The sequence below is a fragment of the Fundulus heteroclitus genome, chromosome 2 (assembly GCF_011125445.2).
Source record: "Fundulus heteroclitus isolate FHET01 chromosome 2, MU-UCD_Fhet_4.1, whole genome shotgun sequence".
NCBI classification, from domain to species: domain Eukaryota; kingdom Metazoa; phylum Chordata; class Actinopteri; order Cyprinodontiformes; family Fundulidae; genus Fundulus; species Fundulus heteroclitus.
The window spans coordinates 9129053-9157038 of record NC_046362.1 but is presented as its reverse complement, the minus strand read 5'-3'; the positions used below and the strand labels follow the sequence as shown (position 1 = coordinate 9157038).

Here is a 27986-nt window from a genome sequence, read left to right as displayed (position 1 = left end):
CTCAGGACAAGCAGGGAGGAGCTGAGGAAAGACTCGGAAAGTTGGAGGACTTCCCTGAAACTGCCTCACCCCCCTCCCCATCCTGTTTCTGTTACCCCCTACCGGGGATTGCGTTGCGTAATCACGGGGTACGGTGTGTGTGTCAGTGTGTAGAGAAGCAGGTAGCTCTCTCTCTCTCTCTCTCTCTCTCTCTCTCTCTCTCTCTCTCTCTCTCTCTCTCTCTCTCTCTCTCTCTCTCTCTCTCTCTCTCTCTCTCAGCGGCAGCAGCAGCAGCAGGAGGCGGTGGACTCGGTTCCGTGCAGCCCGGCCGGTTCAGGTTGCGCTGCAGGGGGTGGGACTTTGCTTGTGCAGATCTGGGCTGAGCTGCAGCAGGGAAATGCATCAGGCAGCAGGAGCGGACCTCTGAGTTTATTGGAAGATACCCAGGGCCTCCTCCTCTTCCTCCTCCTCCTCCTCCTCCTCATGCCGATGCGCTGATAAAGAAGAGGAGTGAACGCTGTTTCTCTACCTCCTCCTCCTCCTCCTCCTACCCCCCGGGGGGCAAATAAACAAGAACGCCACCGGAGTCGCTGGATGGAGAGAGGCGCCTGAAGACGGGAGAGCGGTGGAGTTTCTCTCCTCCTCCTCCTCCCCCTCCTCTCTACTGCACCAAAAGAAAATCCCGGGTAAGCTCATCTGACACACGCACACGCACAGTTGCCTGCGTCTTTCCTTTCGTCTGGCGCTTTTGTTGACATAGATGGGATTATCTCCAAGCGTGCGAAGCATTTACTATGGCCCTGAACGCATCTCCTGAAACGGGACGGCGCTTTTTTTCCCTCTTTTTTTTTTTTTTTTTTGCCTCACTCGGGCTCTTGCGTGCCAGCTCCAGTTGTTCTGGCTTTTACTACAGGGTACAGGTGGTTGGGAGGGCGGACTGATGTTTCCAGATGCTGAGGCGCAGCAGGGTAGGAAGCGGCAGGGGAGGGGAGGGGGGGGGGGGGGGGGGGGGGGTGAGTGTGCAGCATCCTGTGGCTCAACTCCATCTGAAGGAAGTTGGTGCAGGTGGTCAGATGTGCAAGGATGGACACATGGTTCGGAACAGCTTTAGTCCAGGCGAGTGGGCTGCACCCCCAGCGCAACCTGCTGCTTCCTCAGCTACATTTTGGTCGGTTTGATTTAGTCTCTCAGTATGAATCCGGTCCTCCCTGGAAAGGTCTCACAAGTTGGCTGGAGAAAATTGGTAAACAAACAGCAAGAAGACCAAGGAGTGCAGCAGAAAGGTCAGGGAGAAAGTTGTGCAGAGGAACGGTTATGTTTGGGACACATGGTGGTGGCAGCATCATGCTGTGCTAATGCGTTTCCTCATGAGGGACACTGGGACAGGGAAGCTGGTCTGAGTGGATGGGAAGATGGAGTGGAGTAAATACAGGGTGACCCTGGAAGGCAAGACCCCCCCCCCCTTTTTTTTTATTCTTTCTTTTTTTTTCTTTTTTTTTTTTTGATGTGTTGGTGATCATGTGTCAGAACGGCCTAGTCAAAGTCCAGACATAAATTCAATTTAAAAGCTTTGGCAAGAGAAATTCACAAATTTTCTGTCCACACGCTCTTCTTCTAATGATGACTCTAGAGAGAATAAATCACCCCCACACCTTTGAGTTATTTGTAACAGAAAAAACTTCAAAAACAAATATTTTTTTCCTCCTCTTTTTACTCGGTGTTGGGCTAACCCAGAACATATTGATAAAATCCATCCAAACGTGTGGTTGTAACGAGACTAAATGTGAAAGGTTCTGGAGGTATGAATACTTGTTGACGGCGCTCTCCTGAGTCCAGGGAGTCTGACCAGAACGCACGTTAAGGAACCTACACCTGCGGGCTCAGAACTCTGTTCTGATTCTGCTTTTAATCCTCTTCCACCAGCCTTTTCTTCTTAGGAGCCCAAATGACAACCAGAGGAGCAGCCACTGACGGAGGCTGTCACTCTGGGTTTTAATGACTGATCCAGGTTTCGCCCATGAACCTCAATGCATCTTCTTGGTCTTTTCATTTGGAAATGCTCTGAATCCCCATTCAACTGGAGCAATCTAGAAAGAGAGTAAAATGCTGACAGTTCAACATTATGCAACCTGCAGCTCACATGTACACCCCGCTGTAGTCTCCTGGGTCGATGCTGGGAATCAGTGTGTGCATGGTGGTGAAAAAGATGCTGCTCATGTTTCTCATTTTGAGCACTCTACAAACACCCCATCATGCGGTTAAACGCTTCCACCCGTTTTGTTTCGGAGGCGTCCGGTGGGTTCTTGGCGCCCTCTGAATGGTCACACGGTCATGCTAAAGCATCCCTACAGATTGAACCTTTTTACATTTTATCCTGTTAAACCGCAAACTTCAGGACAGACAAACAGAAAATCAGAAAAGTGTGGCATGCCTTCAGGTTTAGCTCGCCTAAGTCGATGCCTTTCTGGAACCACATTTCGTGGCAATTACAGTTAATCTTTTTTTGCACATCAATAGACTGAAATATTTGGCCTCTTTGGGATCGGGTGCCGAGCACCTTGTGAACATCGGTTTTTAAGCCAAAGCTTCTCAGTTTGGTTTTGATTTGGACTTTGACCGGGCCATTTTAATTAGTCAAAATAAACTTTACCACATGCAAACAAACAAGTTTTTCAAATGCCACCCTATATTTGATTACATAAATACCATACCTCAAATATATATTACCCAATGATAACACCAACATGTTCTTCACTGTGTGTGATCGGCAGACTCAAATGTGTTGTTAATTGTGTTCTAGGATTAAAAAAGTCACTTCCAGGGGTTTTAGAGATCATCTGTTTATGAGTTGGAAAAATGCAGAATTGAACTGGTGGCCTCAGCATTACTGCAGAAAGCAGTATGCTACGTGTGATCGAGGAAAAGCTTAGATGTACAGCCTTACATGCATGAAATGGGGTTCTTTTGGTGAAGATTCTGCTCCCAAAATGCAGATTTTCCTTGTTGTATTTAAAATCTACTCATCGCTACTTCAGCTTTGTTTCTGTAAAGTCTTGTTCATTTCTGCAACTTTCCGTTAATTTCCCTTGGACTGTTGCCTTGGAAACTTCCTCTGACATTTTTGCTACACCATCTTTCACCTTGGAGATGGCGTTTGTTTTGTCTGCAGGTCCAAAATAGGTTCTACTGTTGCTGCATCTGACCAGAGCACATTTTTCCTGCACTCGCACTGTTTTCCCTGACATGTGCGAAACAAGGCTTTCTCGCCGCTTTCTTTAAAAATAGCCCAATTTGTGGAGTGCACACCTTGTACCGGCAACAGTACCGCACGCTGAGGTGTGTTGGTGCGTGCTTCTCATCCTCCCAGAAGTTCAGGGGTTTTTGGGCCGGTGTGTGGTGCCGGGCGGTCGGTGCTGAATCTGTTCCAGGGCGAAGGAGTGGGTGTCGCTGCTCCTTCACTCTCCTGAAATACGACCCGCTCAGAATTCAATTGCTCCGCCAGCACTCGCAATCATCTGGGCCGTTGCTTTAACACGTACGCTCCCCCCGTCTCTCTCTCTCTCTCCCTCATGCGCGCACTCACACACCCTCCTGCCATGAACGCGTTGGAAGTATTATTACATCAGGGAAGCACTTAGATGAAAACTGAAGATGTGAGACTTTGCGAGTCCTCAGAAACGCGTTAAGCCCATCCACATAATGAGACTGGTCTTTCCCAGCTGGTGGCTTTGGTCTTGATGTATCACAGCTAATATTTCCAGAGCAGAAGAAACTGAGATATATCAGCTCGCTTCAAAGCTGAAAGTGTTTGAAAATGTGCTAATAAAGATGCAGATGGGAGGTTTAAAAGTCACATTGGGCATCCTGAGTGCAGTTATCAAACTGCGGAGCGTTAGGGGCTCCCAGATTTTACCCTTTGTGAGAAATCTGGCCCGCTTTGCCATTACCTAATATGAGCGGACTTCTTTCCAAAGCATTAGGTCAGCTCTTACAAACGTTTTTGCAGCACTAGGTGCTTTCTCTGTCGTGTATTAGCCTAATTGTAAGGTTGTTAATCTCATAAGTGGTAGCTTCAATTTGTTAGTGTGATTGGGGGCAACACGTTGACACTTGATTTATCAATTTTGCTTTGATGCCATTTTACCAATCTGAGTCTAAGTGAAAAATCTATGAAATGATTTCTGGCCACAGGTTCACCATTTTGGTCTGCACTTTAACTCGGACAAGTTAATACTCTTTTTGGAAATTATGAGAATAAAGTCATAAAATTGCTAGAATAAATGAGTAATTTTACGGACACTGTTACAAAACAGCTCAGTCTTCCCCCTGTGTTAAAAAGAGGACTTTTGAGCATCTTGCAAATCAGTATCAATTTCACAAATAAGGAAAGTCATTTTAGCAAATCAGCAACAAATTATTAGTAATGTCACCACTTTGAAACGGTTGTGCAAACAACTGTGAATTTTTTCAAAAGAAAAAAAAGAACATTTGTATTATGGCCATTGTGGATTAAAGAAAATTAACTATTTGCCACAGAGGAGTACACTTCAACAATAAGTGGAGAAATGTTAAAATTAATTTTTAACTTTACAACTTTTCTGATGTCGAAAAGTTGTAAATTTTTGAGAAAAAAATAATTTTCATTGATTAAAAGCATTAATTTGCTATGTTATAACAAATAGAACTCTGACATTGATTCATACAACTTAAGCGTCCCACAGGTGCAGTTGAGGAGGCGATGAAGTCATACGTCGCAAGCGTGCTCAGTGTTTGCGGAAGTAAACATGGAAGTAATGCTGGCGCGCATTTTGCGATCTTTAATCTCTTTTCTAACCGGAGCTTTTTCTCGACTGACTGCTCTCCTCATTGTAGTCCGCTATGGGTGTCGTTTTTCTTCCCGCTTCTACATAGCAGGATGCAGAATAGTGACGTTTGTCGAGTATCTGATGACGTACAGGTCGGATAAATGCGACCCGGCCGTACAGACACAGGTCACATTTGAAAAGATCAGATACGTATTGGATTCAGGACCACATATCCAAGTGACTTGGGTCGCATTTGAAAAAATACGATCTGTGTTGTTCAGACTGTCATGAAAAGATCAGATCCAGGTTGCATATGGGCAAAAAAAAAACGGAATTGGGTCACTTCAGGCTGCAGTGTGAACGTAGCCTAGGGCCTTCGTGAAACGACTAGATATTTTTCTGAGATAAGAGATAACACTTTTTTTTTGATTAGGTACCTTCTGAAGGCAATTGGTTAAACTGGATTTTATTTAGAGGAATCAGAGTAGAGGGGGTTGAATGCACTAAATTTGTCAAATATTTATTTTGGGGTCCTTGAAAACTATTTATTTCAGCATTACAATTATGCACTTCTTTGCATTGGTCTACCAGATAAAAACCCAATAACACGCATAGAAGTTGTTCTTTCTTCCTCTTAAAGGAGAGTTTTCCTCTCCACCGTCACTACATGTATCCTCTGTATGAGGGGTTGCTGCAAAGTCAACAACACAATGTCAACTGTCCCCTGTGGCTACGCACTCTTTGAGAAGCTGGAGATCGTAACACGACAAAATGTGGAAAGGTTCATTTAGTCTGAATGAAGACTCTAATTTAATTTCCCAGACCATGAGTTACAATGGAACTAATTAGTATGAGTGAAATATTATTGAATTTGACTTTGTGGGGTGCCTTGAGATGATATGTTGTGAGTTGGTGCTATGTAAATAAATAAATTCAATTGAAACCACGATGAACCCGATTCTGGAGTTATTCAGCCAAGCATTTGTGTAATTATGTTTGCAGAGCTTCACGCCCCAGTGCGGAGTTTTTGTACTCTCTGCTCTTTAATGTGATTTAGGCTGAAATCCGAGGCAATTTTCCTCATAAAGATGTCACAAAATACACTGAAAGCATCTCTGTGCCAGTCTGAGAGGAAATACTGAATGTGATTCTTTTCAACCGAGCTAAATTAATACACACTCCGGAGACATGTTAAGTACTTCTGTAATGTAAATAGGCACCAGAAGAGACCGTCTGCACAGATGTGAGCAGATGTTGATGAAGTGGACTTGTTGCATCTTTACCATCCTTTTATCCATCAGCTACATTTTTCTCATTTATTTTTCTTTGACCTTTTACTTAAAGATGGAGGTCCGAGCAATGATAGGTGCTGGTAATCTGCTCAGCTTTAAACAACAAGTTTTATACACTTGCAAGTGACAACTGTCTACATTTTGAGCTTGCTGCACGCAGTGGGGACAGATATCAGGTTCACCAATAAAATCAAAGCCTGAAGTCAAAGTTATGTTTCTATTGAAGAAGGTTGGGATCTGGTTTATGTTCAGGTGTTCACTTTAAGTGTGTTTGCACAGGCTCAGATGAGATTTATGTTCACCGTTAGCTTTACACATCTGTTAAAGCTCTTTAATTGGGCTAAGGAGAAATGGGGTCGTTACATCCTGTACATTTCTCTGAACAGGAGGGCAGATGTAGGGGATGTAAAAGGCAAAGAATAACTCTCAGGGACAGTTAAAACACCTGTTAAGAGAAAACTCTTACTTTCTGTCCTTCTGGTTCCTCCTGCATTAAAGGCCTGTAATAGATGGATTGCCGTAAAATCCCGAAGCTTTGATGGTACCCAGATGATGGGCTCCAACATCTTAAAACTTTAAACTGTCATTTCCATGGAGCTCATATAAACACGTGTGAGAATCAGACAGATGATGCTTCCTTCATGCTGTATGATATGATTTGGTTTGTAGACATATATATATATATATATATATATATATATATATATATATATATATATATATATATATATATATATATATATATATATATATATAATATACTCTGCCAGACAAATATATTGTGTTGTTATGGTCCTCTCTTTACCTGACTCCGCCAGATAGATTTGCTCCGCATATCCATCTGGAAACCTTCCGTTGAAGTAATTTTGGGAAGGGGCGAAAATACTGGTTAGCTGATTGGCCTATGTTGGTGATAGACGGGCCAAATAAACCAATCAGATTCATCGTCGCTCTGTTACGAGCGACGACGAAAACACAACCACAAGTCAAGCTACTCTTGCTGCTGCAGGTAAAGGCTCGTTAGCTCAGCAAAGAAATACTCTGTAATTCCGATAAAACTTGCTCGATAGCCACGCTAACGCTAGTTTCATCGGCTGAAGCCGCCATGTTCTTTAGACTGAACTGTCGCACTTCCCGTTGCGTCACACCTCAACCCGCCTCAAAGCCAACGCTGATTGGACGTTCGTTTGGTGAACGGCTCCAAATTTTCTTCAACGGAGGGTAGCCAGACTGATCTGCGAGTGAAACCTTGAAAGCTCGCGAGATCAGGATGGTCTCACGAGGCTAGTCCTCTCTACCCCAAAACTGGCTTTTAAGTGTTTGTCAGAGTTTAACTGGTGTGCTTGTTAAAGCTATAGTTGGTAATCCTGTTCAGAAGCACATTTTTGTTATACTGGGTAAAATGGTCCTTCTATCCTGAAAATTGTCAATACATTATGTATTCAGAAAAAGGAGGTTAAAAAAAAACAATCTGGAGCCTGGGAGCTGCAGGCAATTAAAAATTCTGACCAATCACTGCTTTTCAACCGAAGAGTGGTGATTGGTCAGAGTTTTGTTATTGCTCTCACCCCCTCTGTCCCTAAACTTCCTGGGGGATCACCTTATCTATTGATTGTCCCACATGCCAATCATTCTGACACGCTCACGTTATGCCAGTGTGTGTGCACGTTCCTTGTTAATTTCTGCTTACTGGCTGCACATGCGCACTTCTAGTGTTTATGTATCCAGTTAGCTTAGCGGTTAGCTTCGGTGTTAGCCGTTCATTGTAGCTCCGCTGGTCTCACCGTATACTTTGAACATGGCTGAGACTCACAATAAGCAAACCTCGTACAAGTTTATGAGAAGAAGAGGAAGACCTCAGTAGAAATAAATAAGACCAGAGTGAATTTGGGAGACTTTTTTTTTCACGCAATCCCTTTAACGAGCAGAAAAGCTCATAAGACAGTCTTGCGCATATGCAGTTATACAAAAATAGACTTGAGGAGACTTCCAGGAAAAATTGGCAAATCTAGCTTTAACCCATTGGTTAATCAACAAAAATCATACAAGATATCAGGGAGGGAAATTTGGAGCTCAACAATAATGATTCATCCTTGGTTAGAGATCCCAAATCCATGATCCTGCCGTGCTCATCTGTAGATACAACTATATGCAAGTAGAAACAGCCTGGATGGCTGGACAAAGGTCCAGCCAATCTACTCCTCAGAAGGGAGATGTGCTCTGTGTCTCTGAGATGGTAGTCGTTTATGACAGATGTATGTGTGCTCCCGCCATAGAACAAAAGTAAAAGACCTTTTGAAGACGATGGGTTAAGCTGGTAAGAGAGGGCCGTCAACCACAATCCAACGAGGCCTGGACCCAAAGGAGCTGAAAGGCCACTCAGAGAGGAAGAATTCAACGCATCATGTTGTGGAGGTGCACTTCTTTAAATAGATGGTATCATGAGGAAAAGAAAATGGTTTGGAAATATTGAAGCAACATCTCCCACACGAACCTGACTTGGTTATACCAGTCTGAAACGTGTCATGGCAGATCGCTCCTCCCCGGAAATCTAGGACGGAGCAACGCCCGAAATTGTGCACAGAGTGACAACTGGGATACATAATCATAAAGACGGACTTAACTATTTGAGAAGGTTGCTCTCAAATGGGATTAGTTAGTAATGATCCTGGATTAACCAATAATGATTCTGCTCCAGTTCCATAGTCATTCTCTGGAACTGGTGATCAAGCCCATCATAAAGAAATCGCAGGAATGTGTTGCCAATTCGGAGTAAAAATTGAAGAAACAACTGAAGAATGATGGTTGAATTATCCAAGGCTCTGAGCGGCGGATTTATTGTTTTATCTGAGTGATTGGGGCGTCCCGCTGCCGTGTGCACATTTTTCCTTCTTGTTGCCAACGCTGACATTTAAAAACCTGTGCCAGTGGGCGTTTCTTTTCCTTAAGCCGTGCACCAAATAAGCTTAGCTAGACAATCAAAGCGCTGCCGGCTTTGGAAACAGAGAAAACCTGTGGTTGGGGGGACAATGGGTGCAGGAAAAAGACGCATCGCTGGGCTGGCTGAACATGGACTGCGGCGTAGTGTGATGGCAGCGAGGCAGTTAATTTGATTATGATATCATTGGGCGAGATTAAAAGCCAAATTGATTGATCAGGTTGTCGGGGAAGCGAGCGGGAGAGTGGCGAGAGAGCATCTGAAAGGCCTGTTCTCCGTCTGCGCCTCCCACTCGCAGTGTTCCTTACTCCTCTTTCAGACAGACGCACCGTTCTTTGTTTCTTCAACAACAATCACCTACTTTGTTTTCCATTATCCATCTCATCAGTGGCTTCTTCTCTCCCCATCTAACCTCTCATCTCATCATTAACAATTTTATACACTGGATTCTGTGTTTTGTTTAGCTGGAGGGTCCTTTTTACCTTTGACATGTGTAACATAACATGCAAAATCTCTGCTGTGAATAAGAAAATCATTTTAAGTAATTTCTTGCAGGCTTTATATAGGCCGTGAATCAAATGTACCCCTTTATTTCTGCAGCCTTGTCTCGATGAGCTGTCATCTACAGCGATACCTAGAGCGTGAGGTGAAAGGGGTGGATGTTCTGATGGCGAGGATTGCGTACCGTCTAACAAAAATGTATGCCTAAATGTGCATTCTTAAGGAACTTGAGAAATAAAGAGAACCATAAAAAGAACAGCCGAAAATGAAGAATGATCTCTGGTCAGATGATACTGAAGCTGAACTTTCTGCCCTGCATTTTGGCAATACAAGAATTGAATTTGGAACAACCGACTTTTACTCAATAGACTTGTTCTTATACTGCTAAAAGTAAAAAATATATAGTAGTATAGTCGGACATTTAAAACACACTACACTGAACAAAAAGTATTGTAGTGCCAGCTAAATGTATTTAACAATGTTACCATGCTAAAAGTATTCATTACACAAAATAGAATTTATTTTCTATTTTTTCTCTCAGTAGCCGTGTAATCTGCTTGTAGTTGCCAGTGGGCTGTTGACACACATGCTGACTCTTGTAGCTTGTTATCATTGTTTGTTTCAAAGTTATGTCACCTTGAAAAGACGTGTTGGAGCATCTCCATTTATGGCTTCATTTTGGAGAGGTAGGTAGTAACAGAGCCAAGTTGGCAAGTAGCAGTGCTTCTCAAACTTCAGAGACCCCCTTAGGAGGATCCAAACTTTCCAAATATTATTTTGGACTCATCCCAAGTCCAATACTGAGAATAGAACATATGCTAATCAATCTGCAACCGCTGGGCCTTTTTTCTCCCTTTCTGTTCTTGATAGGGTCCTCCACTTTATCTGTAAATCTCCTTCCAGTCCTCCTGAATCCACAAGCGTTAACCCAGGTGAGCTGATGTGAACCATGCTGAGCAGACACATGGGGGGAGAGTCCCTCTCTGGTAGAGATTCCCTTTGCTTACCTAAAGGCACATCAGGAGCACGTCAGCGGGCCCTTGCGCTACAACGGCCACTTTAACCGGCCCGAATGTGTTGTGTTCTCCAAAGCGTTTGATAAAAACAGCAACACACGTACACACACCCTGTAGGCCTCCCCCGGTTTTTCCTCTATATCATTAGTGTAATGCTCCCGTTTCCCCCAGGCCGCTGAGCTATGAGGAGACCACAGCAAACAGGGAGGAGGGAGGAGTGCCAGAATGAGTCACACACAGGCGAGCAAGCATCTTTTTTTTTATAGCTGTTCACTTTTGCATTGAAGATAGTGATGCGGAAAAACCGTTCCTTAGTGCTTTTTGACAAAAAGGATAGTAGTTAACAAGACTTCATGCTACATAAGAAATAACCGGAGCAACATGTGTGCACAACAAGTACGGTATGGGTCTGTTGCATCCAAGGTAAAAGTAAGGCTGCTATCAGATGTTGTGCCAAAGTCAATAACAGTAAAAAGCATTAAAGAATGCAGTGGTATATTTCACAGTCCTTTCATAATTGAAATAAATTGTTGTTCCTCTCAATATGGTCCAATAAAGGAAAAGAGGATTTAAAAGACACGTTTAAGAAGTATGGATAGTGTGTTGTTCAACTCAAACACTCCCCCATTCCCTGGGTAAAAGCACACAAATAATCCTAGAGTTAGCCAGAGTCGATATTATTTTGTCATGCGTAGAAATGAGGCAGGCAGATGAAAATAAACAGTCTACGCTGAAAAAATTAAGCAAAATATATAACATACTCTAAAACAGAGTAGAAACCAGAATTAGGAAATCAGGACTGGAACACTTCAGAAGAAAATAGGAGCCGGACTGAGCTGGACTCACTTTGACAGGAAAATCTTAGAAAGAGCTGAAAAAGACCAGAAACCAATACAATAACCAGTGATTGCACAATGGGAACTGGGGTGGGTAATTATCTCATGCAGTGCAGCGATGAGAAGAGAACCAAAGTGTGAGACCAGAATCAGAACACAGTCCAACACTAGGAAAAAGCAAGGTTCCAGCCAAAAGGAGACAAGCAAACTCTAAAACACCAACAACAGGAAAGCAGGTAGTAAACAGAGCAGAGGCGTAACGAAAAGCCCGGTGAGAAAAAGAGAAACAGAAGACTGCAACTCATTTTCAAAATAACAAATCAGCTGAATATGGAGTGCTGTAAGTGATAAATCCATAAATAAATCCAATGTAGCGTATGTGTTAAGTTTCCAACCTGTGGTCACCAATCAGGCCCAATGGGGCTAACAATGTTCTGAATCCGGTCACAAGCCACTTTCTCTGTGCATCTCTACTTTTAGCTGTTTTGTTTCAGTGGCTTGCTGGGTCCATGTTGCTGTGCTCGCACACTGCCTGCTCCTCCGTCTCGAACTGGCGACGGATGTCAGAAGGCGTTAGGCTCTCACGGCGTTTCTCTCCTGTGTCCTCTGACACTTTAACAGCTATTCAGAGGGAAGCGAAGCGATATAGATCGACAGGTTGTGAAGGGGAGTCAGTTTATCAAGTTTCCAGTACAACTGATGACGAATAGCCCGGTTCTGTTGTTCAAATTCAACTTTTGCAGTTAAGCTATGGTAAGCATCTTTATTCATCAGATTTTCGGTCGGGTGTGATCCTGCAGGTTGGGTGAGACACCATGTCCTCGGCAGAAAGTGAGGATTTAACCGGCTACCATTTAAGCGGTGAGTAGATACTGCATGATATATGACTTCCTGTATTTTTGTGCATGAATAAATCTGTGTGCAAATGATATATCTGGGATTTGTCCCAGATATATTATTTGCTGCATGTGAGAGATCAGGAAAAAAAGGATCAAGCTTTTTCCTGTCTGACACAGATGTCTCAGTAACCTCTGGCTTCATTTGTCCTCCTACGCACGCTATACGCTGTCTCTGTTCGATCATAGACACGCTATTGCCTTTAATTTGAAGCGCCCTTTTAATTAGCCTGCCAAAGCTTGTTGGATATTTACCTCCAAATATTTGATTTATTTCGACTTTATGTCTCCTGGCTGTCTCCTAAAGTCGCCCACTCTCTCTGCTCAGAGGCAGAACCTGAAACTGTGGATCTCGATGAAGAAACTCTTTCAGGCTCTCTTTTCCACCGCCAATCATTAGTTGTCGCCAGTTCTGATGCTTTTTGTAGGTAAAAGACCGGAGCATCTTCGATGATGTTGTTTTTTTCTGTGTGTTTCAGTGGTGCGCAACCCACCAGGCTGGGAGGTGGGCATTTACCTGGTGGGCTTCTTTGTGCTGCTTTGTGCAGCTGGACTAAACATCTGGAAGCTGTGGAAATCTGGAACCTTCCCCGCCCCTTCACCCTTCCCCAATTTTGACTACAGATATCTGCAAGAAAAATATGGAACATCTTTCTCAGAAGTCAGACAAAAGGTAACATTTGTTTAAGCTTCACTGAAAGTAGCTACTTAGCTGCTAAATGGACTAAACCTATAGTGCTTCCCAGTCACAGCAACCTTTCAAAATGCTTTACACTAGAGTCACATTTACCCACCGAAATGCGGTAGGCGGCTTGGGGGTAAAGTGCCTTGCCCAGGGGCACATTGACAATGTGGCAAGTGGTAGCTGGACTAAAACCCACAGCCGTCTGATTGCAAGGCGACTAACCACTACCCACAGAGCCAGCTGACACGGTCAAACTCAGCCCCTCAGCCTTCAAGCGGCTGGTGTTTTCTGGCTAGTCACTTGTTTAATTTTAAACGTAGAAGCAATGTCCCAATCAGGATGTTTTTTTTTTTTTTTGCCCCTGACACCAATCCTAAGAATGGGTATTCGTTGATAAATCCCAGTCTACCAGTTCATTTGATTCAATGCAGAATCTATAGTTGAAAAATCAGCAGCTTTAAAGCGCAGTAATATATCAAACTGCATTTCGTCAATATCACATGGTCTCCATTGTAACTGTTTCCTGCTTAACTCACCAGCGACGTACTGAATACTGCAGAAACCATTATTTTTGTTTTGGACAAAGAATACACTTTGTTCCTACTGGAGTTTCTGCTGGGCAGCCTTTTGCATCTAATAATATATAAGATTCAACACATAGAACTAGTCTTCATTAAAGGGTAACTCATCCTCCAAATCGACTTTTTCTTGCTAATAAACTGTATACACCTATGTTTTATGGTGCTGTCTACGTGTCCCGGTCATTACATTTGACAAATTACTGCGCATTTTTTTAAATCCTGAAAGACCGTGTGTGTGAGTTTTCGAATGAGTGTTGCTCTTAGCTCAAAAGATATTGTGACGTCATCCAGAAAAACTGACGTCAGCGGCTCTACTGCTGTGGGGTATAAAAATGGCCCGGTCTCATATGTGCCTCCGTAGAGAGTTGGAGTTGGTATAATGAGTTTTGCGATCTTTCTATCGAGTTTATTGTTTTAGCATTTGGTTGCTTTATTAAGCATTTATTTAGCTTGTTCTAATAGCCCCAGACCTTGTCATCCCTCACTCTCCGCTCGTTCCTTGGTCCGCTGGGCACCCCCTCTTTTACACTGTAAATAGCAATATGAAGGGTAAAAACACCTTGGTTTGTAAAGGAGGATTACCAGATCAACAAAATGACATGCACGGACAATGTTGCAAGCCACGCTCGCTCACAAAATGGTTGCTGAATTTTGAAAATCGCATACATTAAACTCACATACAGACCACCAGGAACTGGTACCAAGAGTTGAGTTTTATCAGGGACACTGATGCTTAAAAATTTCTTGATTATGACCAGATTGTAGCTTTGATAATAAGAGAATAAAGTGAACATATTCAATAATATAAAATGTTTAAAGGACACAGATTATCATTAGGGACCAGAAGACACCAAAAGCTAAAAGACCCTGAACCAATGAAATGCTGTTAGATAAATATTAACCCTTTACAATAACACCCATTTTGGTTACCTTTCAGGATTTCTTTTAGACAGGATCTTTTAAATTTTGCTTGGGTTTCATGATGATTATTTCCTTTTCTTTTCCTCCTGGAAGAGAGTGGCAGCCAACAACCACCGGCGCACCTCCACCACCTCCAGTCGTAAACCCAGCCTGGCCCTGGGCGACACCCCCGATGCATTCAGGGAGCTGGGCCACCTGGAGCTGATGAGCAGGGAGCTTGACCCAACAGGCATGGCCCAGCTCAACCGCTCCATCTCCACCGACTCGCTCAGCTCCATTTCCTCCATCGCAAACAACTTTGGCCATGACTTCACGGTCGGCCAGCTAGAAGTGACCTTGGAGTTCGATGCCTCTCGGCAGCTGCTTCATATCACCCTGCACCAGGGAAAAGACTTGCTGGAGAAGGAGGAAGGGGACTTCCCTGGTTGCTTCATCAGAGTGTCGTTGGGTCCAGAGGAGTTTAACGTGGGGGTCACAAGGGTAAGGAACCTTCTGTCTTCTTACATTTTGATCTCATCAGTGACAAAGTTAGGGTTACTCTTTTTTGGGTTACTAAAAACATATTGTGTTCCTGTGAGTTGCTTTATAGTTCACCTTTAAAGCAAGTCTATGCTCATACATAGCTAAAAAAAAGCAGAAATTATCACGCAAGATGCTATTGATGCTATTTCACTTTACAAAAGAGAGAAACTGAAACCTAACCGATTGGAAGAAGTGCTTATAGAGATGAAAATGTGACAAACGATGAAAACCGGACATTTTCATTGACCTATGCATAACTCCCTCATACTGTATTACATGTTATTTGATTACCAGCTACGCTTTGCTGCTGCACGTGTTTTTAAAAGGTCAATACATTCTGTGACATAAGTATTATTGCTTTGCAGTCCTGAGTAATAACATCGCTTGAGCTCTTGCTACACTATGCAGAAACTCTGTCTGCACTGATAAAGAATAACTCACCTCAGCATGATAATTCATTGGAGGGGCTCCAACTGAACGACACTGACCTAGATTAATTTAGCTAATAATTATTTGAGCACTCATACACTGCGTATCGGGCATTGACTCTAATTAGCTAATTTAAAACTACAAAACTGGACAATGAGTTAATGCGAAATGTAAAGCTCAAAGATTCAGAGATGCAACGACATTTTAATGAATCTTTTTAAAAAACACCAAACATTCACATTTTAAACGCCATCGCATTCCTTCGTTTCTTATTCTCACTGCACACACTCAAATAACACACCGTATTACTAACCTTAACAATATACAACAAAAACAGAAAAGAACTACTGAAGAGGTAGAAAAGCAGGTGCTGTTGTCCTGACACACCCGAACCCTGGATTTTACATCCTTCATCCTAACGCACACAGACTGTAAGAGATGGAGGCACTTCACAATGTCCTTATTTCCCTCACGCACTGGTTTTACATATGTACTACAAACCCCTGCTGTAGTCTATAGCTGTCTGGTATAGGCTACAGCAGGAGTTCCCAAAGTGGGGGTCGGGACCCACCATGTGGGGGAATATCCTTGTTTTGGATGCCTTTTCATCGTGGAAAATTATAGATTGTCTCTTGAATATTTACAACACTTCGATATCGGAGGACATCAGATTTTATTCTTCTTCAGTGATACAGGAAATGAATCCTAAATGATTTTTATTTTTTTTGTGGAAATTTACTCCCACATGGCCAATAACCTATTTCTTTAATCTACAATTTCCCTAATATGATTTTTTTAATGTGTAAATTATGAGAATAAAGCTGTACAAGAAAATTACACACCAAAGGGGGGCACCAGTCTCTGGCACCGGTGTCTTGGGGGCCGCAGACTGAAAAGTTTGGGAAGACTTATTAAGACTTACATCTTTATGTTCTAATGATGGGAGGCTCTGGGGGTCATCCCTGTGCTAATAACAGATACTTAAGTTATTATTTGTTTGTTATTAATTAGTGTTTCCTGTTAATTGTGTGCAGCTATAACATACTGTTAACACCTCTGACATAGAAAGGTTTTGAAGATAATTTGTACCTAGAAATGATACCCACATAAATTTAATATCAGACAAAACCTGACGCACTAAATCATTTCATGGTTCCTTCGATTAGTGAGACATGACCAAACACTCTAACTTGTTATCTAGATACCAACCCTCAGCAGTTGTGCTGAGTTTTAGCTTTGGTGGGTGTAACGTTGGTGGATAATAAGCAAGGTTATGTGCACAAGCTTTAGAAATGATGAAGCTTTGAAGTGATGGTGACACTAACTCTATCAAAGCATAACTCCAGAAGGTTGAGAGTACTTTATTTTTTGTTTTGAAAAGTAGATTTTGGGCTGCCTGTATAGCACCAAAACTGGAGAATGAAATAGAATCAAAGGGTCATTTGAATGCGTCATTAGCATTTTTGACATCCCCTTTGGATTTAAGAGCCAAGTGCCAAAGATGAATGTGTAATTCTTCACCGGGGGAACTGAGACCATCTCACTGTCTCGCACCGAGAGGACAGTCTGGACTCTCTGGACTCTCTGGAAACCGGCTTCAGATTAGAGCCTCGACTGAATTTCCACTGTGACAGTGATCCGTCCGGCGGGACCAGGAGCTCGGTCATGCCGCCTCCACCCGTCCGACAAAGCAGCCTGTCTCATTTGCTACACTAGCTGCTCTCTTGGGAGCTGCAGTCAGGACGGTGGATTTCACATCGTTTTACTGTCACGATGGACAGATAAAAGACTGCCGCTCAGCTCTCTCAGTCTCAGTCTGCAACCACAGATGCACCTACCGCAGGGGAAGACCCTTTTTCTGTTTGCAATTAGCACGTTTTGACCTACAGATTCAGATTTAAACTGATTAGGATTACTTGTGATGAACTATATTTACCAGTAGCTATTTAAAACATTTAATTGCAGCCTTTCCTGCTGGGAGTGATCATTAACTCTACATATTGGAAGCAGAAGCTGCATTGCTTCCTTTAAGAGAAAGTTTGCTACTAAATATTGAATTTATTATATTAAAACAAAGACAGTCTGAAGGTACACATAAACAGGCTGCAGAAACCGTATTCTCCATTGAGAATGCAGGTTGCTTTTAACTTGCTTATTACACCTGAGGTAATTTTCCAACACCAACGCAAATAAAAAACTTCATTCAGTAACAACTTCCACACCCAAGAGTTACCTGTTAATGCTGCGCTGCGTGCATTGATTGGAAAACAATACGATTTTTGAGATTCCAACCTCAAAAAAAGGAAGAAAAAAAGCTTGCTTTGGTCACCAGCAGATTTTCTCATGTAACTTGAAGCCTGTGTCGCCATCATCTTAGGTCCTCATAAGGATTGATGATGATGATGGGATCAGAAGTGTCTAATTAGAGATTTCAATATGACTAAACCTTTCTGCGTAGATCAGATTTGGCCCTGAAATTGTTCAAGTTTCTCTCACCTTGGCTGTTATTAGGCTGTTTCTTGTGCTCAATTTCAATCATTTGTATTCCAGGAACTGTCTTCAGTTAAGAGTAGTTTATCTTTAGCTGGTAATAGTTCACCTTTTGGACCAACTACCTATTAAAGTCCCTCTTCTCATTCTTGGCTGTTATAAATTTCACAGCTAATTTTCCTAAACGCCTTCTGATGTAAAATGAAGGAAAGCGGCTGCGCTCCTCCATCTGCTCCACCTGCCACCTGCCTTCTGCTCCCGCATCCTCGCTGCCAGAACTTCCTCCTCTCAGTCCCGGCTGGCTGTGAGTCATCTCTCTGCTGTGTGGCTCCGTTTCTTCAGGCTGACATGTTGGATACACAGGCTCATCAGCCCTTTTGCTTTGTTTCAAAGTATCCATCCTGCTGTAATGATGGCGGCAGCCGCTGATGTAAGCGGCGTCGACAGGCTGTGGAAGGGGAACCTGACATCGGCTTAATGCACCCTGGTGGTCAAGCGGGCTTGTTTCTGCTTATTCTACTGTGTGACGTCTCTTTCCCGTCGCTATTGTTTTTTTTTTTTTCTCCCCCATCTGCCTTCCTCCGCCTCCCTCTACGATCCTGTCTTTTGTTTCCCTTTTTTCTCGTCTCATTATTCCTTTATATCTGCCGCCCTGGCTTCTTGCCTTTGTTTGCACCGGTAATAATCGTTTTCTTTCTGCTCTAACTCACACTTACACGTGTTCACACATGCTTTCTCTATTCATCGCCTCGTGATCCACGCACAAGCCCGGCGCCGTGGTCGTCTCCTGAGATTCAAGCCTCATATTGTGCATGGAGGAGAGGCTGGCAAACACATAACTCCTTCTTCTTCTTCTCCTTCCTTTTCTTTTTTTCAGATATTTGGTAGCTATGAGGACGTTCAGGTGGTTGATCTAATGCCTCCCAAGTGTACGTGATGACCCTGTGCTCTGAATTTTTATCTCCTTTATGGCGCTGCGACTTGTTTTTACTTATCAGGGCCACCAGGTGACCATGGATACTTCTTCATGTGTCTTTTCTGACAGCAACTGGGGAACACCAAGCTGGGGAACAGCAAAAGTTACACACATTTATAAACAGCATTGCTAAAAAAAAAACAAAAAAAACGTTTCCAATGGTTTTAGATAAAGATTATTGTGTTAGCTTTGATTGGTGAATCTGTTAATCATTCTTAAGTATTCTCTGTTCTGAACCAAATGAAACGCCATCAGTCTAAGGTGTTTTACAAAAGTATTCACACTCCTTGAACTTTTCTGCGAGAACTTTTCACCTCAATGTATTTTATGGTGAATTTATAGATCGGCACAAAGTAGTGCATCGTTGTAAAGTAGAAGGCAAAATATAGGCCTACATGGTTTGCAATTGTTTATTTATTGTTATACCAACTGAGAAATAATCCAGCCTATCTATGCTTTGTAGAACTACCTTTCGATTATTAAAAATAGAGTTTGCTCCATCCGATTAGCTGATAACGTCCGCTAGACGGGCCTCCCAGTGTTGTGCTATGTCTGTTATCCAGAAGATGAGCCAGACCGAAGTAGCTGTAAGAGAAACAATCATGGCAGAGCTACGCTAGAACAGGAACGTGAAACGGTCCAAATGGAGTCCATATGCGGGATTATTACATTATCTTTCATGAGGATTATAAGTGTTTCATGTTTGTTTTATTCATCTCATTGTTTATTTTTCAGTAACCTAATAGGTTGCTGTTTTGTTGGTATTTATAACTACTGTATATCTGAATTTATTTACGTGTGAGGAAAAAACAATGTCTGTTTATTCGGCCCGTATTTAAACTGTTAAAATATAATAATGTGCCTGTTTTTAAATTCAGCATATTGTAAAAGAGAAATGTCATGGAAAACCCCTCTTGATACAAGAGAAAACTCAGCTTTTAAAGAAAATAGCCGCTTAGCAGTTAATCTTTAGTCGATCGATAAGATCAATCAACTTTAGATGAACTCATTAATCGATAACTTGCATCCCTGGTATCCACCAAGTTTACACATCTAGACACTGAAAGTTTTTCTCTGTCCGATCGGCTGGAGAGCATCTGTGAACATTAATTTTCAGGTCTCGCCACAGATTCTCAGTTGGATTTAAGGTTTTGACGCGGCCTCTCTCACACATTGATATGCTTTGATCTAAACTATTCCTTTGCAGCTCTGGGTGAATGTATAGGTTCGTTGTTCTGCTGGAAAGTGAACGCCATGTGGGGGATGTTTTCTTCCAGATAAACCTGTCCGTAACTCCATTCATTTCCCCTTCAACTCAGACCAGCTCCCCTGTACACGCTGAAAGAAAGGATCCCCACAGCAGGATGCTGCCACCACCTGTTTACATCAGGACTGGTGTGTCTGGTGAAAAGATTCTTCCACTTGAGCTAGGGAGCTCTGCGGCTCCTCTAGAGTTACCGTGAGCCTCGTATCTGGTTCTCGTGTTAATGCAACGTGCAATTATTAAGTCAACCACAAGCTCTTCTTCCTACCAGAGTATTATTGAGATAAATGTGAGGCCAACTCTCTGACAGCTGAGGCTTGACCAAAACCGCTTCATCAATGGGACAACAATCCCAAACCCGGCAGCAGATCTTCAACAGATTGGCAGAAAATTAAATCCTTCAAGATGTAGCCCTCAACCTGATTACAAATGCTGTGGTGGGACCTTAGGTCTACAAACCTCAATGCACTGGAGCAACATTAGGAACAGAAATACAGAAAACCAGGACTTCATTCTCACTGCTAAAGTTGCTTCTACAAATTATTTAATCATGGGGTGTACTTAGTTTATCAATAGGCTTTGATACAGATGTTTATCGGTCATTTCTCTCGATCTGCGTTGCGTTCAGTTAATCTCTAAAACGTTGCATCTCCGCCTCTCTTGATCTCGTTCCCACAGGTCCAGACGAACGCCTTCACCGTCATCTTTGATGAGCGTTTCTCCGTCCCCATGGACCCGTCCGCCCTCGATGAGTACAGCCTGCGCTTCGCCGCTTTCGGCATCGATGCAGATGAAAGGAACATCAGTGCAGGCCTGGCAGATCTGAAGCTGTCAGACCTGGACCTGACCATCAGACCATTCAACGCCTGGCTCTACCTTCAGGACGTCAATAAGGTCCGTTAGGAGTTATGTGTTGCACTTATAGGCCATAAGGTGGGAAAGACTGCTGCCGCTGCAAAAAAAAAAATAATAAAAAAACAAGAAAAGAAAAAGAAAAAAACAGAACAGAACAAAGAAAGTACAGCTTTTCAACTAGAAGCTGATTTGAAGTTTAAAAATATAATTAGAGCGTTTACTGTTTACTTTGTAATATTTAGGGACAACACGAGCTGGTGTTTTAGTCCCCCTGCTGGTCATTAAGCAGAACTATAGGTCAGCTTCAACAAACTTTGAGCACATTGAGCGCAATCCAGGGCTTGTTGTTTTATGATTTAAATGAGATTTTAAGAGCAAAGTCATAAATCTTACTAAACAAAAAAATAAAACCTTAATTTTGGGTACTTTTAGGTAATGAGACCAACTTTTTTTCCCTCACTGTCCAACTTTAAATAAGCACAAACATTTCCACTTCAAGACAATTAGAATTTAAAAAAAGAAGTCTGTTGCTAACTGATAGAATAATAAGAGATTGTTTAAAAAAAGATGTTCTTCAAATTCAAATATTTCCATAGATTTCCTGGATTTCTTGTTAACTGTATGGGTCAAATATTCCGTTACCCTTCATTAAGATTCTGACAATGGTAATTTTGCCCCATTTCCTCTTACAGGACTGGTGTAGCTGAGTAAAGCTTGTGGGCTGCCTTGCTCACTGAATTCAGGGCTTTGTGATCGCCACTCCAAAATATTAATTCCATCCTACGAAAGCCACTTTGTGACTGATTTGCATGGTTAGACTCATTGTCCCTCTCAAAGATCCATTTGTATGCAAGCTCAATTTCCTGGATGATGTTGAGTAGTTTATTCAATATATTTCTGCATAATGCCCCTTCCTATCAATGCCATCTCTACTGTGAAGGACACCACTCACTTCAACACAAAAGCAATCACACAACATGATGCTGCTATCTCCACACATCCTAGCTGGGACGGTGTCCTTTTACATCCCAATGTAATGATGATGACTATGGCCAAATCCTTGAACTTTAGTGTTATCAGAACAGAAGACGTGTCTCTGAAGATTGAGAACTTTGTCCATGAGTACATTTCCAAACTGTAATCCGGCTTCTGATGTTGCTTTTGGAGTAATGGCTTCTTCCTGTCTGAGTGGCTCTTCAGATCACGTTCTTACAAGACTCTCCCCTACCAGATTAAGACAGTATCTTTACCACGTCTTTAGCTTTTGTTCTGTGATTGGTCATTTTGGACACAGAATCTGTCTCTTTCCCGGACAGTATCATGTTTGTACATTATTGTGAAGTTTATACTTGCATGTAGTTGTGTGAACACAAGGACCTTGTGCCTTCAGGTGCCCCATAATGTTCACGAAGGAAGCCGTGTCTTTGAATTGTTGCTTTAAAATGCATCCACAAATGAGCCTCCAATTAGCTTAAATGCTTTAAATGTACCTTTTAGAAGCTTAAAAACCTCCTCACTTCCTCATCTGGGTTTTCCAAACTGCTTAAATGCATTGTTGTCTTAGTGTATGCAAACTTCTGAAATTAAAGAAAGTTAAAAAAAAATCTCTTTTATTTGGCAGATGAAAATCATTTTTGGAAATACTGTCCTAAAAGAAAAATAAATTAGTCTGATTTAATGTCACACAGGAAGAAAATGGCTGTGTGTCTTTTAAAGCAGTGCTTGTAGATGCTGTATCTGGTTTAAAATCCTATATCTGTGAAAACCCGCTCTTTGGCCACCCAGCCGACATCTTTCAGACTCAGTGGGTTTTGTTGGTGAAGATTCTCTGTCATCCAGGTCATGAAAAAGGTTAAAAAAAATAAAACAACTGGACTTCTATTCTGAAGCTGAAGACATTTCGCTTCCCAAAAAGAAGCATTCTCAATTCAAAATGTCTGGAGTAGTGTGGAGTTCCAAGCTTTACATGTAAATCGTAGCTCCAACAAGGCCTCGTCAGCAGGTCTATAAATAATATAATAAACATTGAACTAAATTGTTAAATAACTATATAGCAATTTTTTTAGATCTTAATTTCTATAGTTATATTTATAACTGAATAAAAAATATTGAATGGTAAATCTTCAGTTTGCTATCTCAATCCCTTAAATGTTTTTATTAAAGCGTTCAAAGTTTCCCATTCAGCAACCGCTTTATTTCACAAGCCTTGCTGCCGTGTTCTGAAACCTCCTCTCTGTCTGAACATCCCCAGACTGACACATGTGGGGTCATCTAATCTTTGTGTGTTTGACGCCACAGGCTGTGGATGCAGTGGGGGAGATATTGCTGTCTCTCAGCTATTTACCAACAGCAGAGCGCCTCACTGTGGTCGTGGCAAAGTGCAAGAATCTGATTTGGACCAATGAGAAGAACACAGCAGGTGAGCTGAGGTTGAATTGAACATCTTGTGTTTTGTTGGTCTGTGGGACTTTATTTCTCTTGTCCATATGTACCAACAACTATGAGTGCAAACCCCGAGGTTTTGCTCATTACATTATATATTCTTTATTATCTGCTTACTTACTTGATGCAATCTGATGGGTTTCCTTCGATAGGCAACCTTTTTAACCAATTTATTTGATTTGATTGAATTGACTTCGTAAAGTGCCTTTAGATGACATGTGTTATGAATTGGCGCTATATAAATAAGATTGAATTGAACAGATGAGCGATGAGTGCCTTGCCACACTAACATCCCACTGATAACGGTCACATACTTTTATTTACTGAGCTAATGTATGCCGCACTAAATCTGTCCGCTCCATGAGAAATTTATTTGCGTGCTCAGCAAAATAAAAGGGAGGGCTGGGTTTTAGAAAAGCGCGAGGAGCTGCTGTAATGCGGTTCTCTGCTTCTCCACCACCAGATCCGTTTGTCAAAGTGTATCTCCTGCAAGATGGCAGAAAGATCAGCAAGAAGAAAACCTCCACGAAGCGAGATGACACGAACCCGATCTTCAACGAAGCCATGATCTTCTCCGTGCCGTCCGCCGTCCTGCAGGTGACGTTTCAGACTTGGAGAAAGGGCAAAAAAAGCAGAATAGGAAGCTTTTTAATGAGCGACCACCACTGGCAAGCACGTTGCAACAGCAAAGAAAAAAATGTGTTGCCTTCACAATTTCCAGGTCTTCTTGTATTGTTCTGTGTTTAAAGCTCCAAATTTATCGTCTCGGTTTTATCTTCCTGTGTCTGCTGCATTCATGCAAAAGAGATAATGAGCATTTAAGCACATTCTCTTTTTTTAAGTACAATAAACTGAAGACAGAAATGTATACTGTTTAAATAAAATAAAATAAAAATACCACATAATTTGCATTTGCCAAAGCCAAGAGTGAAAATAGAGTTTAAAAAGAATAGCTTTTTATTATAATAGTTTTAATAACACATTAATTACCCACTTTGCCCCTGCATTACATTAAACGGCCATTGTACTACTGAAGGCCAGAGAGGGCAAATATAACAGTGGGAGAAGTGCTTTAGTTTTGTTTTTTTCATCCAAACTGAATAGAAAGGATTTAATTTTCCTCCGTATAGTTTTTTTCTGTTTGATTAGATATCAGTACATTCCATAAATTGGACCTCTACCACCTAAAACTACTTCTGCTCTCACAGAGTAGGCTAATGGGATGCTGAGATCAAAATATTAGAAGCGATAAAATCATCAAGAGCCTGTTTATGAAACCGTGCTGCTGTGTTTGCAGGAGCTCTCCCTCAGGGTCACAGTGGCAGAGGCCACTGACGACGGGCGGGGCGAAAACCTCGGCCATGTGATCATCGGCCCTGAGGCCAGCGGGATGGGCATCACCCACTGGAACCAGATGCTGGCCACTCTGAGGAAGCCCGTGTCCATGTGGCATCCGCTACGCAGGATCTAGCCCCGCCCCCCCTTTCCGGCACATGTGCACACCCTTACCTTCCCCGTGGAAATTCCTCGTCGTGTTCTTTCGGACTCTTGTTTGGTGCCGTATTAGGATCTGTTATAATGTTATAGTTAGATTTTAGATTTGTGAGCGGTTTTATTGGTACCATACTGAAATTAAAACCACATCTTGAAGAGGTGGGTATGAGTCAGAAAAAAAAGCTACATTTGATTTTATATTATATGTTTCATTTCTTTAGTTATAGACTTCTAACCTGTGGTATTCAGTCAGCTTTATTATAAACTGGATTCTTGCTTCCTTGACTTTCGCGTTAATTGGTTCGAAACCAAACTTTTTTTCTCTATTAACGACAAGAGGTGACATGTACATGTAAACCTTTTTTTTCCCTCTCTCCCACAACTCTGGAAGAAAAGTTTCTCTTTACGGTTTAGGTCGAGGCTTTAGGTAAGAAAATTCCCTGTACTTGCATGGTGCCTACTCTGGTTGTAGCCTCTCTTAGCTGTGTTGAGAACGACCGACCGGGCCCAGGCCTGATGTCGCTCCTTTTTCAGGAAAACCAATCGTTTTTCATTGATTGCGCCTTATTGGTTTATTATTTATTTACATCGTGGGTTTCGAGCTGTATCAAATTTGCTTGTGTGTCTTGTTAAGAGTGAGACTGATTTTTTTTTTTTTTTTTTTTTAGTATCTGTTGTACATTTGAAAAATATCCAGGTACTTTTATCCAGGTGAAATAATTGTAATCTGTAGCAGTTGTTTCAGGGTGGCCAAATATTAACGTCATGCTCTTTTTAATGCAATAAGCAGATTTAACTTCGTAACTCTCTCTCCACATTGCCATTTTTTCTTCTAGATTCTGTGATTCGAATGAAGTTTGTTCCTAGTCCATTAAAACATGTTAAACTCATTCAGAAAAATATTACCATATGTCATTACTAACCAGTTAGCTATAAAAGAAACACCTCTGGAAATTGAGCTTCTGATGCAAAGTGTACTAACCTTTTATATGAGTTCATTTTATGTTATAGAAAACACTTTGAGGTTTTATATTTGATGGTTTGCTCTCGTCAGATGCAGTTTAGCCGTCTTTGGCGACACTTGGCAGCGTAGCTAAAATGAGAACAGTGTGACTAGAGTCTCGGAATGTCAAGGTGGCTTTTTATCTATCTGAGAAATTCTCTGGAAAATTGCGCAATTGTATTGTATTGTAACTTTCAACTGTGTAGAGAATTAACCCTTAACGCATAAACAGCCCCAAGCATAACTTGTCATTTTTTTTCCAAGTAGAACTGCATTTTACTCCTCACTTTGCAAATCAGTCCAAAAATAACACACTTGTGGAAATATATTTAAAAAAAAAATACATTTCCTCTGTGCCAAATAATGAAGCAATATTGTCATTCATTGTCACAGTTTGCATTCAACAAAGCTGTAGCCTTCATTCGGCCATGCATGAAGTTCCTCGGCCCTTGATGTGAATGTGCCTCAAGAATACAGTGTATAGCGTGAATGCTGTTTCAAATAAAAAAGCAATTCAATAAGAATAGGTTTGGTGATTTGAACTCTGTTTTGAAACTGTTTTAGATTTCCTTATCTGGTTTGAAACATGGAAAAAGATTCATACATAACTTAGTGCAGAGTTTTAAGTCTTTTTGGTTCTGGTGTTGAGAAATTAGAAATACACAGCAAAACTACAAAGATTTTGATCCTGTGATCCTCCACCATAAAAGATAGTCAAATGACATTTGTTTATAGCCGTGCACATGTTCACATTTCCCTGAGGGAACTTATTGATATATTTCCAGTTCTAGACAGAGTTTCTACGCAATGCAGAAAAGTTCTACAGATTTAGACATTCTCCAAATGTGGATGAGTATTGCAAAAAATGAAGTAGGATAAATATTAGTATTTTCAGACTTTTTCCCTATCCCATTGTTTAAAGGGGCCTCGTCACATACTATGACGTTATGACAAATTTCTACGCCATTAGCTCTATATGTGTTTATGTAAAGGTTTTCCAATAAATTATCAAGCCCTGTTGGCTTATTCAATTGTATTTCTGTGTTTTACACTTTGTTTTTGATCTATTTGTTAGTAAAATAAGTGATTTTGTGTATATTTACAATAACAAAACCACGTGACAGGAAGTGGGATATATAGTAAACAAGGAAAAGCAATGGAGCCCACAGTTATCTGTCTGTCTGTCTGTCTATCTATCTATCTATCTATCTATCTATCTATCTATCTATCTATCTATCTATCTATCTATCTATCTATCTATCTATCTATCTATCTATCTATCTATCTATCTATCTATCTATCTATCTATCTATCTATCTATCTATCTATCTATCTATCTATCTATCTATCTATCTATCTATCTATCTATCTATCTATCTATCTATCTATCTATCTATCTATCTATCTATCTATCTATCTTTATAAGGTAATGCCAGTCGATCTGGTTCATACTGTGAATTGGTTGGTACAAATCAGCACATGAATACAAATGTAGCTCACCACTGTCAGGGTGTTAATGTGGGTGAACGACTGAATGTAGTGTGAAAAGCTTTGGGGTCCTCTGGACTTGACAAAGGTTTATACGAGTACAGGTCATTTACCATATCTGTAATGGAGCCGAGCGACTCAGCAACATCCAGCAGAGGAGCAAAGAGAAACAGTAAGTCTTCAACTATGTCAAGCTGTAACTTTACTGCGAGACATTGCAGGCAGCAACAGTGTTTATGTCTGATGATGATCGCACCTTTTCAGGTTTAGAAATGACTAAGTAAACACTATCAGGACCAACGCTTGGTGTATATTGATATTTTCGGAGATGAACATGTGGTTTTTTTGTGTGTTTTCTTTTTATGGTCAAAATACGTGACTAGGCCCATTCATTCATCCATCCAGCAGTTTATCCTTGATTCCTTTCATAAATTCATTGTGGCCTTTTATTATTATTATTATTTAAAAAAACAGGAAAAAGGAGGACACATTTGGACTTTTGGGACAAGAAAGAATTATTTTTTTGTCTTTAAAAAATATGTCCAAACCAAAAGTTGTATACATTTTCTTTAA

General features: G+C 41.5%; 1 protein-coding gene across 2 annotated transcripts; it reads left to right on the top strand.

Annotated features, from left to right (window-relative positions):
* The first annotated feature begins 243 nt into the window (after positions 1-243).
* Positions 244-26449, top strand: syt12 (synaptotagmin XII). Of its 2 annotated transcripts, XM_036147290.1 has the most exons (9): positions 244-665; positions 11848-12068; positions 12167-12228; positions 12743-12936; positions 14544-14930; positions 20810-21025; positions 23285-23405; positions 23892-24025; positions 24726-26449. In XM_036147290.1, the coding sequence occupies exons 3-9, from the start codon at positions 12183-12185 to the stop codon at positions 24897-24899; spliced, it is 1272 nt and encodes a 423-aa protein (XP_036003183.1). In that variant the 5' UTR covers positions 244-665; positions 11848-12068; positions 12167-12182; the 3' UTR covers positions 24900-26449. The 2 variants fall into 2 exon arrangements, with proteins under 2 accessions (XP_036003183.1, XP_012724356.1); XM_012868902.3 differs by lacking the exon at positions 11848-12068 and having other exon boundaries at positions 12168-12228.
* The last annotated feature ends 1537 nt before the right edge of the window (positions 26450-27986 follow it).